The 18352-nt window shown below is 60.8% G+C and overlaps 1 protein-coding gene across 7 annotated transcripts in view; it reads right to left on the bottom strand.

The window, feature by feature from the left end:
• Positions 1-10042: 10042 nt before the first annotated feature.
• LOC138101045 (sodium/potassium-transporting ATPase subunit alpha-2) overlaps positions 10043-18352 on the bottom strand; it is a 57036-nt gene continuing 48726 nt past the window's right edge. For all 7 annotated transcript variants that reach the window (XM_068998881.1, XM_068998880.1, XM_068998882.1 and 4 more), the window contains 4 exons: positions 15659-15789; positions 11977-12078; positions 11781-11872; positions 10043-10108 (listed from right to left, as the gene is read on the bottom strand). In XM_068998881.1, coding sequence (XP_068854982.1) covers positions 10080-10108; positions 11781-11872; positions 11977-12078; positions 15659-15789 — 354 coding nt within the window. In that variant the 3' untranslated portion in view covers positions 10043-10079. The remainder of the gene's footprint in view (positions 10109-11780; positions 11873-11976; positions 12079-15658; positions 15790-18352) is intronic.

Genomic DNA, 18352 nt, shown 5'->3' with positions numbered 1-18352 from the left:
TCTCATTGGGGGATCTCACACGGGGAATTCTGCCTGAGGGCTTTGTGCAGGGATCCCACTGGGGGATCCCACTGGGGGATCTCATTGGGGGATCTCACTGGGGGATCCCATTGGGGGTTTCATTAGGGGATCTCATTGGGGGATCTCATTGGGGGATCCCATTGGGGGGTCTCATTGGGGATCCCACTGGGGGATCTCACTGGGGGATCTCATTGGGGGGGTCCCATTGGGGGGTCTCATTGGGGATCTCATTGGGGATCTCATTGGGGGATCTCACTGGGGGATCTCACTGGGGGATCTCATTGGGGGATCTCACTGGGGGATCTCACTGGGGGATCCCATTGGGGGTCTCATTAGGGGATCTCATTGGGGATCTCATTGGGGGATCCCATTGGGGGGTCTCATTGGGGATCCCACTGGGGGATCTCACTGGGGGATCTCATTGGGGGGGGTCCCATTGGGGGGTCTCATTGGGGATCTCATTGGGGGGTCTCATTGGGGGGGGTCTCATTGGGGGATCCCCCTGGGGGATCTCACTGCGGGAATCTCAGTGGGGGATCTCATGGGGGGATCCCCCTGGGGGATCTTGCACAAGGGATTCTTCCCAGGGACCTTGCGTGGGATCTTGTTCGGGGGATCCCATACAGGGATCTCGCAGGGGGATCTGAGCCATCTCCAGGGATCCCTGTTCCTCTAGGGACGCTCCCTGGTTCTTTGGGGATTTTATGGCCTGGTCACCATCACCATCATCATCACCATCATCACCATCATCACCATCACCATCACCATCATCACCATCATCACCATCATCATCACCATCACCATCATCACCATCACCATCATAACCATCATCACCATCATCACCATCACCATCATCACCATCACCATCATCATCACCATCATCACCATCATCACCATCATCACCATCACCATCATCATCACCATCACCATCATCATCGCCATCATCATCACCATCATCACCATCATCACCATCACCATCACCGTCATCACCATCATCACCATCATCATCATCATCGTCACCATCATCACCATCATCATCACCATCATCATCATCATCATCATCACCATCATCACCATCATCACCATCACCATCACCATCATCACCATCATCATCATCATCGTCACCATCATCATCACCATCACCATCATCTTCATCATCTTCATCATCCTCATCCTGGGATCGGGCACTGGGATCCCACACTGGGATCGGGCACTGGGGTCCCAAACTGGGATTGGGCACTGGGATCCCAAACTGGGATCGGGCACTGGGATCCCAAACTGGGATCGGGCACTGGGATCTAACACTGGGATTGGGCACTGGGGTCCCACACTGGGATCGGGCACTGGGATGCCACACTGGGATCGCAAACTGGGATCCCACACTGGGATTGGGCACTGGGATGCCAAACTGGGATCGGGCACTGGGGTCCCACACTGGGATTGGGCACTGGGATCCCACACTGGGATCGGGCACTGGGATCGCAAACTGGGATCGGGCACTGGGATCCCAAACTGGGATCGGGCACTGGGATCCCACACTGGGATCGGGCACTGGGGTCCCACACTGGGATCGGGCACTGGGATCCCACACTGGGATCGGGCACTGGGGTCCCACACTGGGATCGGGCACTGGGATCCCAAACTGGGATTGGGCACTGGGATCCCACACTGGGATCGGGCACTGGGATCTCACACTGGGATCGGGCACTGGGATCCCAAACTGGGATCGGGCACTGGGATCCCACACTGGGATCGGGCACTGGGATCCCAAACTGGGATTGGGCACTGGGATCCCACACTGGGATCAGGCACTGGGATCCCACACTGGGATCGGGCACTGGGATCCCAAACTGGGATTGGGCACTGGGATCCCACACTGGGATCAGGCACTGGGATCCCACACTGGGATCGGGCACTGGGATCGCAAACTGGGATCGGGCACTGGGATCCCACACTGGGATCGGGCACTGAGGTCCCACACTGGGATCGGGCACTGGGATCCCACACTGGGATCGGGCACTGGGGTCCCACACTGGGATCGGGCACTGGGATCCCACACTGGGATTGGGCACTGGGGTCCCACACTGGGATCGGGCACTGGGATCCCAAACTGGGATTGGGCACTGGGATCCCACACTGGGATCGGGCACTGGGATCTCACACTGGGATCGGGCACTGGGATCCCAAACTGGGATCGGGCACTGGGATCCCACACTGGGATCGGGCACTGGGATCCCAAACTGGGATTGGGCACTGGGATCCCACACTGGGATCAGGCACTGGGGTCCCACACTGGGATCGGGCACTGGGATCCCAAACTGGGATTGGGCACTGGGATCCCACACTGGGATCAGGCACTGGGATCCCACACTGGGATCGGGCACTGGGATCGCAAACTGGGATCGGGCACTGGGATCCCGCACTGGGATCGGGCACCAGGGTCCCAAACTGGGATCGGGCACTGGGGTCCCACACTGGGATCGGGCACTGGGATCGCAAACTGGGATCGGGCACTGGGATCGCAAACTGGGATCCCAAACTGGGATCGGGCACTGGGATCCCAAACTGGGATCGGGCACTGGGATCGCAAACTGGGATCGGGCACTGGGGTCCCAAACTGGGATCGGGCACTGGGATGCCAAACTGGGATCGGGCACTGGGATCCCACACTGGGATTGGGCACTGGGGTCCCACACTGGGATCTCACACTGGGATCCCCGAATTCCCCCTCCAGGATCTCCTCAGGCCCCGGCAGATCCTCCTCATCCTCCGTGTCCATCCACGCGCTGCCGGCCCGGGGACACGGGGGGGGCCCTGGGGGGACCCTGGGGTGACACCGGCTGGGGGGGGGGGGGGACACTCATGGGGTGAGGGGTCAGACCCCCCCGGACAGAGGTGGGGGAGGGGGACAGAGGTGGGGGAGGGGGGACAGAGGGGTCAGACCCCCCCCCGGACAGAGCTGGGGGAGGGGGACAGAGGGGTCAGACCATCTTGGGGGGGGGGGGGGGAAGGGGGAGGTCAGAGGAGATTCAGGGGGGGGACTGAGACCCCCCCCCCCCCCCCCCCCCCCGGGATCCCCCCAATTCCCTGCCCGACCCCTCCTCACCGGGATCCTCCCCCTCAGCCAAGGCCACGGGATGGATCCCGGCCGGGTCATCCTCCTGGGGGGCCCCGGGGGGGGTCACAGTGACCGGGGGGTGTCCCCGAGTGTCCCCCGAGTGTCCCCGAGTGTCCCCCGAGTGTCCCCCGAGTGTCCCCCTGAGTGTCCCCCTGAGTGTCCCCGGGTGTCCCCCGAGTGTCCCCCGAGTGTCCCCGAGTGTCCCCCGAATGTCCCCCGGGTGTCCCCGAGTGTCCCCCGAGTGTCCCCGAGTGTCCCCCGGGTGTCCCCCGAGTGTCCCCCGAGTGTCCCCGAGTGTCCCCCGAATGTCCCCCGGCTGTCCCCGAGTGTCCCCCGAGTGTCCCCGGGTGTCCCCGAGTGTCCCCGAGTGCCCCCGAGTGTCCCCCGAGTGTCCCCGAGTGTCCCCGAGTGTCCCCGGGTGTCCCCGAGTGTCCCCGAGTGTCCCCCGAGTGTCCCCCGAGTGTCCCCCGAGTGTCCCCGAGTGTCCCCCGAATGTCCCCCGGCTGTCCCCGAGTGTCCCCCGAGTGTCCCCGGGTGTCCCCGAGTGTCCCCGAGTGCCCCCGAGTGTCCCCCGAGTGTCCCCCGAGTGTCCCCGAGTGTCCCCCGGGTGTCCCCGAGTGTCCCCCGGGTGTCCCCCGGATGTCCCCGAGTGTCCCCGAGTGTCCCCCGAGTGTCCCCGGGTGTCCCCGCGTGTCCCCCGGGTCTCCCCGAGTGTCCCCCGAGTGTCCCCCGGGTGTCCCCGAGTGTCCCCCGAGTGTCCCCGAGTGTCCCCGGGTGTCCCCGAGTGTCCCCGGGTGTCCCCGCGTGTCCCCGAGTGTCCCCCGAGTGTCCCCCAGGTGTCCCCCGGGTGTCCCCGAGTGTCCCCGAGTGGCCCCCGAGTGTCCCCCGGATGTCCCCGAGTGTCCCCCGGGTGTCCCCGAGTGTCCCCGAGTGTCCCCGAGTGTCCCCGAGTGTCCCCGAGTGTCCCCGAGTGGCCCCCGAGTGTCCCCCGAGTGTCCCCCGGGTGTCCCCCGAGTGTCCCCGAGTGTCCCCCGAGTGTCCCCCGAGTGTCCCCCGAGTGTCCCCGGGTGTGCCCCGAGTGTCCCCCGAGTGTCCCCCGAGTGTCCCCGAGTGTCCCCCTGAGTGTCCCCCGAGTGTCCCCGAGTGTCCCCGAGTGTCCCCCGAGTGTGCCCCGAGTGTCCCCCGAGTGTCCCCCTGAGTGTCCCCGAGTGTCCCCCGAGTGTCCCCCGAGTGTCCCCGAGTGTCCCCGAGTGTTCCCCAGGTGTGCCCCGAGTGTCCCCCGGGTGTCCCCCGAGTGTCCCCGAGTGTCCCCCGGCTGTCCCCGAGTGTCCCCGAGTGTCCCCCGGGTGTCCCCGGGTGTCCCCGAGTGTCCCCCGAGTGTCCCCCGGGTGTCCCCCGGGTGTCCCCCGGGTGTCCCCGAGTGTCCCCGAGTGGCCCCCGAGTGTCCCCCGGGTGTCCCCGAGTGTCCCCGAGTGTCCCCGGGTGTCCCCGAGTGTCCCCGAGTGCCCCCGAGTGGCCCCCGAGTGTCCCCCGGGTGTCCCCGAGTGTCCCCCGGGTGTCCCCCGGATGTCCCCGAGTGTCCCCGAGTGTCCCCGAGTGTCCCCGAGTGTCCCCCAAGTGTCCCCCGGGTGTCCCCCGAGTGTCCCCCGAGTGTCCCCGGGTGTCCCCGAGTGTCCCCCGAGTGTCCCCCTGAGTGTCCCCCGAGTGTCCCCCGAGTGTCCCCGGGTGTCCCCGAGTGTCCCCGAGTGCCCCCGAGTGTCCCCCGAGTGGCCCCGAGTGTCCCCGGGTGTCCCCGAGTGTCCCCGAGTGTCCCCCAAGTGTCCCCCGGGTGTCCCCCGAGTGTCCCCCGAGTGTCCGCGAGTGTCCCCCGGGTGGCCCCGAGTGTCCCCGGGTGTCTCCCGAGTGTCCCCGAGTGTCCCCCGGGTGTGCCCCGAGTGTCCCCGAGTGTCCCCGAGTGTCCCCCGAGTGTCCTCCGAGTGTCCCCGAGTTTTGGGGGGAGGGGAGATGATGGGGACCCCGCCCCCCGCACTCACCCAGCTCTCGGACACGCTCTGGGCTTTGAGGTTCTGCAGAGTGGCCCTGGGGGAGTTTGGGGGAGTTTGGGGGGCGGGGGGGGCGTGAGGGGCACCCCTCAAAATTTCCCCCTCTCCCCTCCACCAAGAACGGCTGCCCCAAATTAGGGGCGGGGGGGGGAGGGGTTGGGGGGAGGGGGGGCAGAAGAGCTGGGAATGGGGAGGGGGTGACCGGGCTGAGCCCCCCCCAATCCCAGCCCCCCCCTCTCCGTGTCACGGCTCGGGGGGGCCCCGGAGGGTCCCCGATATCCCTCGGGATTGAGGCCGCGGCGGGGGGGGGGATGATCCGGAGGGGGGGGGGGATTAAAGGCTGCGGGAATCTCCCGGCAGCACCCGCGGCTTTAACCCTGCCCGGCACCGGGGGGGGTGGGGGGGTGGGGGGGGCTCGGCCGCGCCCCCTCCCCCCACCCGGGACCCCCGAGACCCCCCCCCCCCCCAAAGCCGGTGCTGGGGGCTCGTGGCGTCAGCCCCGGGGCCACCGTGGGAAAAGGGGATGAGGGGAAAAGGGGGGGTGGGGGGGGGGCCTGGAGGGGGATCCACCATCGCCATGGCAACCGTGGCCCGTGGCAACCGGATGGCCATGGTGGCCATCTCCCAAGGCAAGCGCATTTCCTTGGCAACCGTTGCCCGTGGCAAGCACATCCCCGTGGTAACCACGTCCCCAGGGCAACCCCATCCCCGTGGCAACCACGTCCCCATGGCAACCACGTCCCCGTGGCAAATACATCCCCATGGCAACCACGTCCCCGGGGCAACCTGGCCCCATGGCAACCCCATCCCCGTGGCAAATACATCCCCATGGCAACCCCATCCCCATGGCAACCTGGCCCCATGGCAACCACCTCCCCATGGCAACCGCCGTCTGTCCCCATGGCAGCCTGTCCCCATAGCAACCCCATCCCCGTGGCAAATACATCCCCATGGCAACCCCATCCCCATGGCAACCTGGCCCCATGGCAACCCCATCCCCGTGGCAAATACATCCCCATGGCCACCTCATCCAAATGGCAACCTGTCCCCAGGGCAACCCCATCCCCATGGCAACCCCATCCCCATGGCAACCACGTCCCCAGGGCAACCCCATCCCCATGGCAACCGCCTTCTGTCCTCATGGCAACCTGTCCCCATGGCAACCCCATCCCCGTGGCAAATACATCCCCATGGCAACCACGTCCCCAGGGCAACCTGTCCCCATGGCAACCGCCTCCTCATAGCAACCGCCATCCGTCGCCATGGCAACCTGTCCCCATAGCAACCCCATCTCCATGGCAAATACATCCCCATGGCAACCCCATCCCCATGGCAACCTGTCCCCATGGCAACCACCTCCCCATGGCAACCTGTCCCCATAGCAACCCCATGGCAAATACATCCCCATGGCAACCCCATCCCCATGGCAACCACCTCCCCATGGCAACCGCCTTCCATCCCCATGGCAACCTGTCCCCATGGCAACCTGTCCCCATGGCAACCCCATCCCCATGGCAACCACCTCCCCATAGCAACCGCCTTCCATCCCCATGGCAACCTGTCCCCATGGCAACCCCATCCCCATGGTAACCTGTCCCCATGGCAACCCCATCCCCATGGTAACCTGTCCCCATAGCAACCCCATCCCCGTGGCAAATACATCCTCATGGCAACCTGTCCCCATGGAAACCACCTCCTCATGGCAACCGCCGTCCGTCGCCATGGCAACCTGTCCCCATGGCAACCCCTCCCCATGGCAAATACATCCCCATGGCAACCCCATCCCCATGGCAACCCCATCCCCATGGCAACCGCCTTCCATCCTCATGGCAACCTGTCCCCATGGCAACCCCATCCCCATGGCAAATACATCCCCATGGCAACCCCATCCCCACGGAACCCCATCCCCATGGCAACCTGTCCCCATGGCAACCCCATCCCCATGGCAACCCCATCCCCATGGCAACCTGTCCCCATGGCAACCCCATCCCCATGGCAAATACATCCCCATGGCAACCCCATCCCCATGGCAACCCCATCCCCATGGCAACCTGTCCCCATGGCAACCCCATCCCCATGGCAACCCCATCCCCATGGCAACCTGGCCCCATGGCAACCCCATCCCCATGGCAAATACATCCCCATGGCAACCACGTCCCCAGGGCAACCTGTCCCCATGGCAACCGCCTTCTGTCCCCATGGCAACCGCCTCCTCATGGCAACCGCCGTCCCTCGCCATGGCAGCCTGTCCCCATAGCAACCCCATGGCAAATACATCCCCATGGCAACCCCATCCCCATGGCAACCACCTCCCCATAGCAACCGCCTTCCATCCCCATGGCAACCTGTCCCCATGGCAGCCTGTCCCCATAGCAACCCCATCCCCATGGCAAATACATCCCCATGGCAACCCCATCCCCATGGTAACCTGTCCCCATGGCAACCCCATCCCCATGGCAACCCCATCCCCATGGCAACCGCCTTCCGTCCTCATGGCAACCTGGCCCCATAGCAACCCCATCCCCATGGCAACCCCATCCCCATGGCAACCATCTCCCTATGGCAACTTGTCCCCCTTAACAACCTGTTCCCACAGCAACCACCTCCCCCAGCATCCTGTTCCCATGGCAACCACCTCCTCAGGGCAACTTGTCCCCATGGCAACCTGTTCCCATGGCAGTCTGTTCCCATGGCAACCAGCTCCCCACAGCAACCACGTCCCCCCCCCCCAGCATCCTGTTCCTATGGCAACCAAATCCCCATGGCAGCCACCTCCGAAGGGCAACTTGTCGCCATGGCAACCATGTCCCCATAGCAACCTCCTCCCCATAGCAACCCATCCCCATAGCAACGGCCTCGCGTAACAACCACGTCCCCCAGCATCCTGTCCCCATGGCAACGAACTCCATGGCAACCACGTCCCCATAGCAACCCAGCCCCATGGCAACCACGTCCCCATAGCAACCACGTCCCCATAGCAACCCCATCCCCATAGCAACCACGTCCCCATAGCAACCCATCCCCATAGCAACCCATCCCCATAGCAACCCATCCCCATAGCAACCCATCCCCATGGCAACCACGTCCCCATAGCAACCACTTCCCCATAGCAACCCATCCCCATAGCAACCACGTCCCCATAGCAACCCATCCCCATGGCAACCACATCCCCATAGCAACCACGTCCCCATAGCAACCCCATCCCCATAGCAACCACGTCCCCATAGCAACCCATCCCCATAGCAACCCATCCCCATAGCAACCCATCCCCATAGCAACCCATCCCCATGGCAACCACGTCCCCATAGCAACCACTTCCCCATAGCAACCCATCCCCATAGCAACCACGTCCCCATAGCAACCCATCCCCATGGCAACCACGTCCCCATAGCAACCACGTCCCCATAGCAACCCATCCCCATAGCAACCCATCCCCATGGCAACCACGTCCCCATGGCAACCACGTCCCCATAGCAACCACGTCCCCATAGCAACCCATCCCCATAGCAACCCATCCCCATGGCAACCACATCCCCATAGCAACCCATCCCCATAGCAACCCATCCCCATGGCAACCACATCCCCATAGCAACCCATCCCCATAGCAACCCATCCCCATGGCAACCACGTCCCCCACACCCAGGGGACACCCAGGGACACTGGGAGCCCATGGGGTACTGGGGGACACAGAGCCGGGGGGTCCATCCCAGTCCCATCCCAGTCCCATCCCAGTCCCATCCCAGTCCCTCCCAGTCCATCCCAGTCCCATCCCAGTCCATCCCAGTCCCTCCCAGTCCCTCCCAGTCCCTCCCAGTCCATCCCAGTCCCATCCCAGTCCATCCCAGTCCATCCCAGTCCATCCCAGTCCCATCCCAGTCCCTCCCAGTCCCATCCCACTCCCTCCCAGTCCATCCCAGTCCCATCCCAGTCCATCCCACTCCCTCCCAGTCCATCCCAGTCCCATCCCAGTCCATCCCAGTCCATCCCAGTCCCATCCCAGTCCATCCCACTCCCTCCCAGTCCATCCCAGTCCCATCCCAGTCCATCCCAGTCCATCCCAGTCCCTCCCAGTCCCATCCCAGTCCCTCCCAGTCCCATCCCAGTCCCTCCCAGTCCCTCCCACTCCCTCCCAGTCCATCCCAGTCCCATCCCAGTCCATCCCAGTCCCATCCCAGTCCATCCCACTCCCTCCCAGTCCATCCCAGTCCATCCCAGTCCCATCCCAGTCCCTCCCAGTCCCATCCCACTCCCTCCCAGTCCATCCCAGTCCCATCCCAGTCCATCCCACTCCCTCCCAGTCCATCCCAGTCCCATCCCAGTCCATCCCAGTCCATCCCAGTCCCATCCCAGTCCATCCCACTCCCTCCCAGTCCCTCCCACTCCCTCCCAGTCCATCCCAGTCCCATCCCAGTCCATCCCAGTCCCATCCCAGTCCATCCCACTCCCTCCCAGTCCATCCCAGTCCCATCCCAGTCCATCCCAGTCCATCCCAGTCCCATCCCAGTCCCTCCCAGTCCCTCCCACTCCCTCCCAGTCCCATCCCAGTCCCTCCCAGTCCCTCCCACTCCCTCCCAGTCCCATCCCAGTCCATCCCAGTCCCTCCCACTCCCCCCCACTCCCTCCCACTCCCCTCCCAGTCCCTCCCAGTACACGAGGCGGGGGTTAAACTGGTTTATTGCTCTGTAGGGGAAGGGCCGGGTGCCCCCCAAGGATCGGGGGGGGGTCCCGACCCCTCCCCCCAAAAACCCCCCGGGGTCAGTTTGGGGGGGGGGGAGGGGCGCAGGAGGGGGAAGGGCGGAGGGGGGGGGAGGGGCGGAGGGGGGGGGAGGGGCGCGGGGAGGGGGAGGGGCGCGGGGGGGGGGGAGGGGCGCCGGGGGGTCCCGCGGGTGGGGGAGGGGTCAGTAATAGGTTTCCTTCTCCACCCATCCTACAAAAAAAGGGGAGGGGGCGTCAAGGGGGGGACCCCAAACCTTTGGGGGACCCCAAACCCCTTTGAGGGGACCCCAAACCTTGGGGGGGACCCCAAACCTTGAGGGGGACCCCAAACCCTTGAGGGGACCCCAAACCCCTTTGAGGGGGACCCCAAACCTTTGGGGGGGACCCCAAACCCTTGAGGGGGACCCCAAACCTTTGGGGGGGACCCCAAACCCTTGAGGGGGACCCCAAACCTTTGGGGGACCCCAAACCCTTGGGGGGACCCCAAACCTTGGGGGGGACCCCAAACCCCTTTGAGGGGGACCCCAAACCCTTGAGGGGGACCCCAAACCTTTGAGGGGACCCCGAACCTTGGGGGGGACCCCAAACCCTTGAAGGGGACCCCAAACCTTTGGGGGGGACCCCAAACCCTTCAGGGGGACCCCAAACCCTTGAGGGGGATCCCAAACCCCTTTGAGGGGGATCCCAAACCTTAGGGGGGGACCCCAAACCTTTGAGGGGTCCCCAAACCCCTTTGAGGGGACCCCAAACATTTGGGGGGGACCCCAAACCCCTTTGAGGGGACCCCAAACCTTGGGGGGGACCCCAAACCCTTGAGGGGGACCCCAAACATTTGGGGGGGACCCCAAACCTTGGGGGGGACCCCAAACCCTTGAGGGGACCCCAAACATTTGGGGGGGACCCCAAACCCTTGAGGGGGACCCCAAACATTTGGGGGGGACCCCAAACCTTTGAGGGGTCCCCAAACCCTTGAGGGGGACCCCAAACCTTTGGGGGGGACCCCAAACCTTTGAGGGGACCCCAAACCTTTGGGGGGGACCCCAAACCTTTGAGGGGACCCCAAACCTTTGGGGGGGACCCCAAACCCCTTTGGGTGCCCCCCCCCCCCCAATTCCTCAGGTCCCCACCCCCACCCCCCGCCCCAAATTCGGGTGTTTGGGTTTTGGGGTCTCCCCTCCCCCCCCGGGGTTTGGGTGTCCCCCCCCATTTTTGGGGGGTTTTGGGTTTTTGGGGTTTCTGATTTTTTGGGGGTTTTCTGAGGTTTTGGGGTTTCCTATTTTTGGGGTTCCGCCCCTTTTTTGGGGTTTCCTTTTTTTGGGGTTTCCCTTTTTTGGGGTTCCCATTTTTGGGGGTTTCCCATTTTTTGGAGTTTTTTGAGGTTTTGGGGTTCCCATTTTTCGGTTTTCCCCCATTTTTTGGGGTTTCCCCCTTTTTTTGGGGGTTTCCCCCTTTTTTGGGATTTCCCCCTTTTTTGGGGGGGTTTCCCCCTTTTCTTTGGGCTTCCCCCCTTTTTTTGGGGTTTTTCCCCCTTTTTTGGGATTTCCCCCTTTTTTGGGGGGGTTTCCCCCTTTTCTTTGGGCTTCCCCCCTTTTTTGGGGGGTTTTTCCCTTTTTTTGGGGTTTCCCCCTTTTCTTTTACCTTCCCCCCTTTTTTGGGGGGTTTTTCCCCCTTTTTTGGGGTTTCCCCTTTTTTGGGGTTTTTCCCCCTTTTTTGGGGTTTCCCCCTTTTTTTAGGGTTTTCCCCCTTTTTTTTTGCATTTCCCCCTTTTTTTCTCCATCCCCCCCTTTTCTTTCCTGCCCCATTTCCTCCTCCCCCCTATTTTGGGGTGTGTCCCCACTCCCCCCCACCCCCCCCCCCCCAAATTTTTGGGGTCCCCCCCTCACCTCCGGGGTAGCGCCTCAGGATGAGTTTCCGCACCTCGTCGTAGGCGAAGATGAGCAGGGAATAGGGGAAGGCGCAGAACCACCACGTGACCCTGAATTTTTGGGGACAAAAACCCCATAAATTTGGGATCCCCTCGTTTTTTGGGGGCAGCTCAGATTTTTGGGGTGCTGCCTCGGGATTTGGGGGGGCCCTCACTTGAGGGGGTACATGCGCAGGGCCACCCCCATGCCCGGGCAGTAGGACAGGAACGCCGCCAGCGCCGTCTCCTCCAGCAGCCCGAAAATCAGGATCTTGTTCCTATAGGATTTAGGGGATTTTTAAGGGGGTTTTTGGGGGGTTTGGGGGGTTTTGGGGGTGGGGTTGAGGGAGTTTGGGGCTTTTTTGGGGGATTTGGGGGGTTTTTGGGGTGGGGTTGAGGGAGTTTGGGGTTTTTTTGGGGGTGTTTTGGGGGAGTTTGGAGTTTTTGGGGTTGGGGTTGAGGGAGTTCGGGGTTTTTTTTGGGGGGAGTTTGGGGTTTTTGGGGTGGGGTTGAGGGAGTTTGGGGCTTTTTTGGGGGTGTTTTGGGGGAGTTTGGGGTTTTTTTGGGGGTGTTTTGGGGGAGTTTGGGGTTTTTTTGGGGGGGTTTTGGGGGAGTTTGGGGTTTTTGGGGTGGGGTTTGGGGGAGTTTGGGGTTTTTGGGGTTGGGGTTGAGGGAGTTTGGGGTTTTTTTTGGGGGGGGTTTGGGGGAGTTTGGGGCTTTTTTAGGGGGGTTTTGGGGGAGTTTGGGGTTTTTGGGGTTGGGGTTGACGCCAGCGCCGTCTCCTCCAGCAGCCCGAAAATCAGGATCTTGTTCCTATAGGATTTAGGGGATTTTGGGAGGTTTTTTTGGGGGATTTTGGGGGGTTTGGGGGATTTTTGGGGGGGGGTTTGGGGATTTTTTGGGGGGTTTGGGGGATTTTTTGGGGGGTTTGGGGGGTTTTGGGGTGGGGGTTGAGGGAGTTTGGGGTTTTTTTGGGGGTGTTTTGGGGGAGTTTGGGGCTTTTTTGGGGGTGTTTTGGGGGAGTTTAGGGTTTTTTTGGGGGGGGTTTTGAGGGAGTTTGGGGGTTTTTTGGGGGGCGGGTTTTGGGATTGGGGTGTTTTGGGGAAGTTTGGGGTTTTTGGGGGGGTTTTGGGGGAGTTTGGGGTTTTTGGGGTTGGGGTTGACGCCAGCGCCGTCTCCTCCAGCAGCCCGAAAATCAGGATCTTGTTCCTATAGGATTTAGGGGATTTTGGGAGGTTTTTTGGGGGGATTTTGGGGGGTTTGGGGGATTTTTTGGGGGGTTTTGGAAGAGGGGAGGGGGATTTGGAGTGGGATTGGGGCGGCATTGTGGGGTTTGGGGTGTTTTGGGGGAGTTTGGGGTTTTTGGGGTTGGGGTTGAGGGAGTTTGGGGTTTTTTGGGGGGGGTTTGGGGGAGTTTGGGGTTTTTGGGGTGGGGTTTTGGGGGAGTTTGGGGTTTTTTTGGGGGGGGTTTGGGGTTTTTGGGGTTTTTGGGGTGGGGTTAAGGGAGTTTGGGTTTTTTTGGGGGGGGGGGTTGGGGATTGGGGTGTTTTGGGGGAGTTTGGGGTTTTTGGGGTGGGGTTGAGGGAGTTTGGGGTTTTTCTGGGGGGTTGGGAGGTTTGGGGGGTTTAGGGATTTTTTTGAGGAGGGGTTTTGGGGGATTTTAGGAGGTTTTGGGGGGGTGGGGATTTTGGGGAGGTTTTTGGGGGGTTTTGGAGGGGGTTTGGTTTTTAGGGGAGTTGGGGGAGGGTTTTTGGGGGGGTTGGGGGGGTTTTGTGGGGTTTTGGGTAGTTTAAGTTGGATTTTGGGGGGATTTTGGGGTGGGTTTGAAGTGGGATTTTGGGTGGGATTTTTGGGGTGATTTTGGGGGATTTTTGGGGTGATTTTGGGGGATTTTGGGGGTGTTCTGGCCGCACTTCATGCCCTGCTGGAAGACGGAGTTGGGGTGGATTTTGGGGGAATTCTGGCAGGTTTTAAGTTGGATTTTGGGGGGATTTTGGGGTGATTTTGGCTGGGTTTGAGGGATTCTGGGTGGGATTTTTGGGGTGATTTAGGGAAGGTTTGAAGTGGGATTTTTGGGGTATTTTTGGGGTGATTTGGGGGATTTTTGGGGTGTCCCCAATCATGCCCTGCTGGAAGACGGAGTTGGGGTGGATTTTGGGGGAATTCTGGCAGGTTTGAAGTTGGATTTTGGGGGGATTTTGGGGGGATTTTGGGGTGGGTTTGAGGGATTTTGAGTGGAATTTTTGGGGTGTTTTTGGGGTGATTTGGGGGGATTTTTGGGGCGTTCTGGCCGCACTTCATGCCCTGCTGGAAGACGGAGTTGGGGTGGATTTTGGGGGAATTCTGGCAGGTTTTAAGTTGGGTTTTGGGGGGATTTTGGGGTGGGTTTGGGGTGGGATTTTTGGGGTGATTTTTGGGGTGATTTTGAGGGATTTTGGGGTGGTTTTGGGGTGATTTTGGGGGATTTTTGGGGTGTCCCCAATCATGCCCTGCTGGAAGACGGAGTTGGGGTGGATTTTGGGGGAATTCTGGCAGGTTTTAAGTTGGGTTTGGGGGTGATTTTGGGGTGGGTTTGGGGTGGGATTTTGGGGAGTTTTTGGGGGAATTTTTGGGGTGATTTTTGGGGTGGGTTTGAGGGATTTCGGGTGGGATTTTTGGGGTGATTTTGGGGGATTTTGGGGCGTTTTGGCCGCACTTCATGCCCTGCTGGAAGACGGAGTTGGGGTGGATTTTGGGGGAATTCTGGCAGGTTTGAAGTTGGATTTTGGGGTGGGTTTGGGGTGGGATTTTTGGGGTGATTTTTGGGGTGATTTTGAGGGATTTTGGGGGTAATTTTGGGGTGGTTTTGGGGTGATTTTGGGGGATTTTTGGGGTGTCCCCAATCATGCCCTGCTGGAAGACGGAGTTGGGGTGGATTTTGGGGGAATTCTGGCAGGTTTTAAGTTGGGTTTGGGGGTGATTTTGGGGTGGGTTTGGGGTGGGATTTTGGGGAGGTTTTGGGGGAATTTTTGGGGTGATTTTGGGGTGGGTTTGAGGGATTTCGGGTGGGATTTTTGGGGTGATTTGGGGGGATTTGGGGGTATTCTGGCCGCACTTCATGCCCTGCTGGAAGACGGAGTTGGGGTGGATTTTGGGGGAATTCTGGCAGGTTTTCAGTTGGATTTTGGGGGGATTTTGGGGTGGGTTTGAGGGATTCTGGGTGGGATTTTTGGGGGGATTTTGGGGGTGTTCTGGCCGCACTTCATGCCCTGCTGGAAGACGGAGTTGGGGTGGATTTTGGGGGAATTCTGGCAGGTTTGAAGTTGGATTTTGGGGGGATTTTGGGGTGATTTTGGCTGGGTTTGAGGGATTCTGGGTGGGATTTTTGGGGTGATTTAGGGAAGGTTTGAAGTGGAATTTTTGGGGTGTTTTTGGGGTGATTTTGGGGGATTTTTGGGGGTGTTCTGGCCGCACTTCATGCCCTGCTGGAAGACAAAGTTGGGGTGGATTTATGGGGAATTCTGGCAGGTTTTAAGTTGGGTTTGGGGGTGATTTTGGGGTGGGTTTGGGGTGGGATTTTGGGGAGTTTTTGGGGGAATTTTTGGGGTGATTTTGGGGTGGGTTTGAGGGATTCTGGGTGGGATTTTTGGGGTGTTTTTGGGGTGATTTTGGGGGATTTTGGGGTGTTTTGGCCGCACTTCATGCCCTGCTGGAAGACAAAGTTGGGGTGGATTTATGGGGAATTCTGGCAGGTTTTAAGTTGGATTTTGGGGGAATTCTGGCAGGTTTGAAGTGGGATTTTTGGGGGGAGGGTTTGAGGGATTTTGAGTGGGATTTTTGGGGTGATTTTGGGGGATTTTGGGGGTGTTCTGGCCGCACTTCATGCCCTGCTGGAAGACGGAGTTGCGCCGGGTCTTGCAGATGATCAGATCCGCCCACTGCACCACGACGATGCTGGCGAAGAACGCCGTGTGGCACGTGAACTCCACCACCTTGCGCTGCTCGTAGGTCTGCAAGGGGGTGTAAAGTGTGAGTAAACGGGGTGGGAACGGGGTGGGAATGGGGCGGGAATGGGGTGGGATGGGGTGGGAACGGGGGTGGGAATGGGGGTGGGAATGGGGTGGGAATGGGGGGGAAATGGGGTGGAAACTGTGAGTAAATGGGGTGGAAATGGGGTGGAAATGGGGTGGGAATGGGGTGGGAATGGGGTGGGAATGGGGGCGGAAAACCTTGAGTAAATGGGGTGGAGATGGGGTGGAAATGGGGTGGGAATGGGGGTGGGAATGGGGGAGGGAATAGGGTGGGAACGGGGTGGGAATGGGGTGGGAATGGGGGGGGAATGGGGTGGGAATGGGGTGGGAATGGGGTGGGAATGGGGGTGGGAATAGGGTGGGAACGGGGTGGGAATGGGGTGGGAATGGGGGTGGGAATGGGGGTGGGAATGGGGTGGGAATGGGGTGGGAATGGGGGCGGAAAACCGTGAGTAAATGGGGTGGAGATGGGGTGGAAATGGGGTGGGAATGGGGTGGGAATGGGGGTGGGAATGGGGGAGGGAATAGGGTGGGAACGGGGTGGGAATGGGGTGGGAATGGGGTGGGAATGGGGGTGGAAACTGTGAGTAAATGGGGTGGGAATGGGGTGGAAATGGGGGGGAAATGGGGTGGAAACTGTGAGTAAATGGGGTGGAAATGGGGTGGAAATGGGGTGGGAATGGGGTGGGAATGGGGCTGAAATGGGGTGGAAACGGGGTGGAAACCGTGAGTAAATGGGGGCAGAAATGGGGTGGGAATGGGGTGGGAATGGGGTGGGAATGGGGGGGGAATGGGGGTGGGAACGGGGTGGGAATGGGGTGGGAATGGGGTGGGAAGGGGGTGGGAATGGGGGCGGAAAACCTTGAGTAAATGGGGTGGAGATGGGGTGGAAATGGGGTGGAAACTGTGAGTAAATGGGGTGGAAATGGGGTGGGGAATGGGGGTGGAAAACTGTGAGTAAATGGGGTGGAAAGGGAGTGGAAATGGGGTGGGAATGGGGGTGGGAACGGGGTGGGAATGGGGGGGAAACTGTGAGTAAATGGGGTGGGAATGGGGTGGGAATGGGGCAGAAATGGGGACAGAAATGGGGCGGAAATGGGGGTGGAAAACTGTGAGTAAATGGGGTGAAAAGGGAGCGGAAATGGGGTGGGAATGGGGTGGGAACTGTGAGTAAATGGGGTGGGAATGGGGTGGAAATGGGGCAGAAATGGGGTGGGAACTGTGAGTAAATGGGGTGAAAAGGGAGCGGAAATGGGGTGGGAATGGGGTGGAAATGGGGGTGGAAAACTGTGAGTAAATGGGGTGGAAAGGGAGTGGAAATGGGGTGGAAACGGGGTGGAAATGGGGTGGGAATGGGGGTGGGAACGGGGTGGGAATGGGGGTGGAAAACCGTGAGTAAATGGGGCGGAAATGGGGCAGAAATGGGGGCGGAAAACCGTGAGTAAATGGGGTGGAAAGGGAGCGGAAATGGGGATGGGAATGGGGTGGGAATGGGGTGGAATGGGGCTGAAATGGGGTGGAAATGGGGGGGAAACCGTGAGTAAATGGGGGCAGAAATGGGGTGGAAATGGGGTGCAATGGGGTGGGAATGGGGTGGGAATGGGGTGGGAATGGGGTGGAAACTGTGAGTAAATGGGGTGGAAATGGGGTGGAAATGGGGGTGGAAAACTGTGAGTAAATGGGGTGGAAAGGGAGTGGAAATGGGGTGGGAATGGGGTGGGAATGGGGGGAATGCGGCTGAAATGGGGTGGAAACGGAGCGGAAATGGGATGGAATGGGGTGGAAATGGGGTGGAAACTGTGAGGAAATGGGGTGGGAATGGGGTGGAAATAGGGGCAGAAACCATGAGGAAATGGGGTGGGAATGGGGTGGAAATGGGGTGGAAACTGTGAGTAAATGGGGTGGAAATGGGGTGGGGAATGGGGTGGGAATGGGGTGGAAATGGGGGCGGAAAACCTTGAGTAAATGGGGTGGAGATGGGGTGGAAATGGGGGGGAAATGGGGTGGAAACTGTGAGTAAATGGGGTGGAAATGGGGTGGGAATGGGGTGGGAATGGGGGTGGGAATGGGGTGGGAATGGGGTGGAAAACCGTGAGTAAATGTGGAGGAGATGGGGTGGAAATGGGGTGGGAACTGTGAGTAAATGGGGTGGAAATGGGGTGGGGAATGGGGGGGGAATGGGGGTGGGAAAGGGGTGGGAATGGGGGGGGGAATGGGGGGGGAATGGGGGTGGAAAACCGTGAGTAAATGGGAATGGGGTGGGAATGGGGGAGGGAATGGGGTGGAAATGGGGTGGAACGGGGTGGAAATGGGGGCAGAAAACCTTGAGTAAATATGGTGGAGATGGGGTGGAAACTGTGAGTAAATGGGGTGGGAATGGGGTGAGAATGGGGTGGGAATGGAGTGGAAACCATGAGTAAATGGGGGCAGAAATGGGGTGGAAATGGGGTGGAAAGGGGTGGAAATGGGGTGGAAAGGGGTGGGAATGGGGTGGAAAGGGGTGGGAATGGGGTGGAAATGGGGTGGAATGGGGTGGGAATGG

Source organism: Aphelocoma coerulescens, unplaced genomic scaffold, assembly GCF_041296385.1.
Source record: "Aphelocoma coerulescens isolate FSJ_1873_10779 unplaced genomic scaffold, UR_Acoe_1.0 HiC_scaffold_186, whole genome shotgun sequence".
Lineage (NCBI taxonomy): Eukaryota > Metazoa > Chordata > Aves > Passeriformes > Corvidae > Aphelocoma > Aphelocoma coerulescens.
Note: the sequence above shows the minus strand (reverse complement) of the source record. Positions and strands in the feature narration are given on the sequence as shown.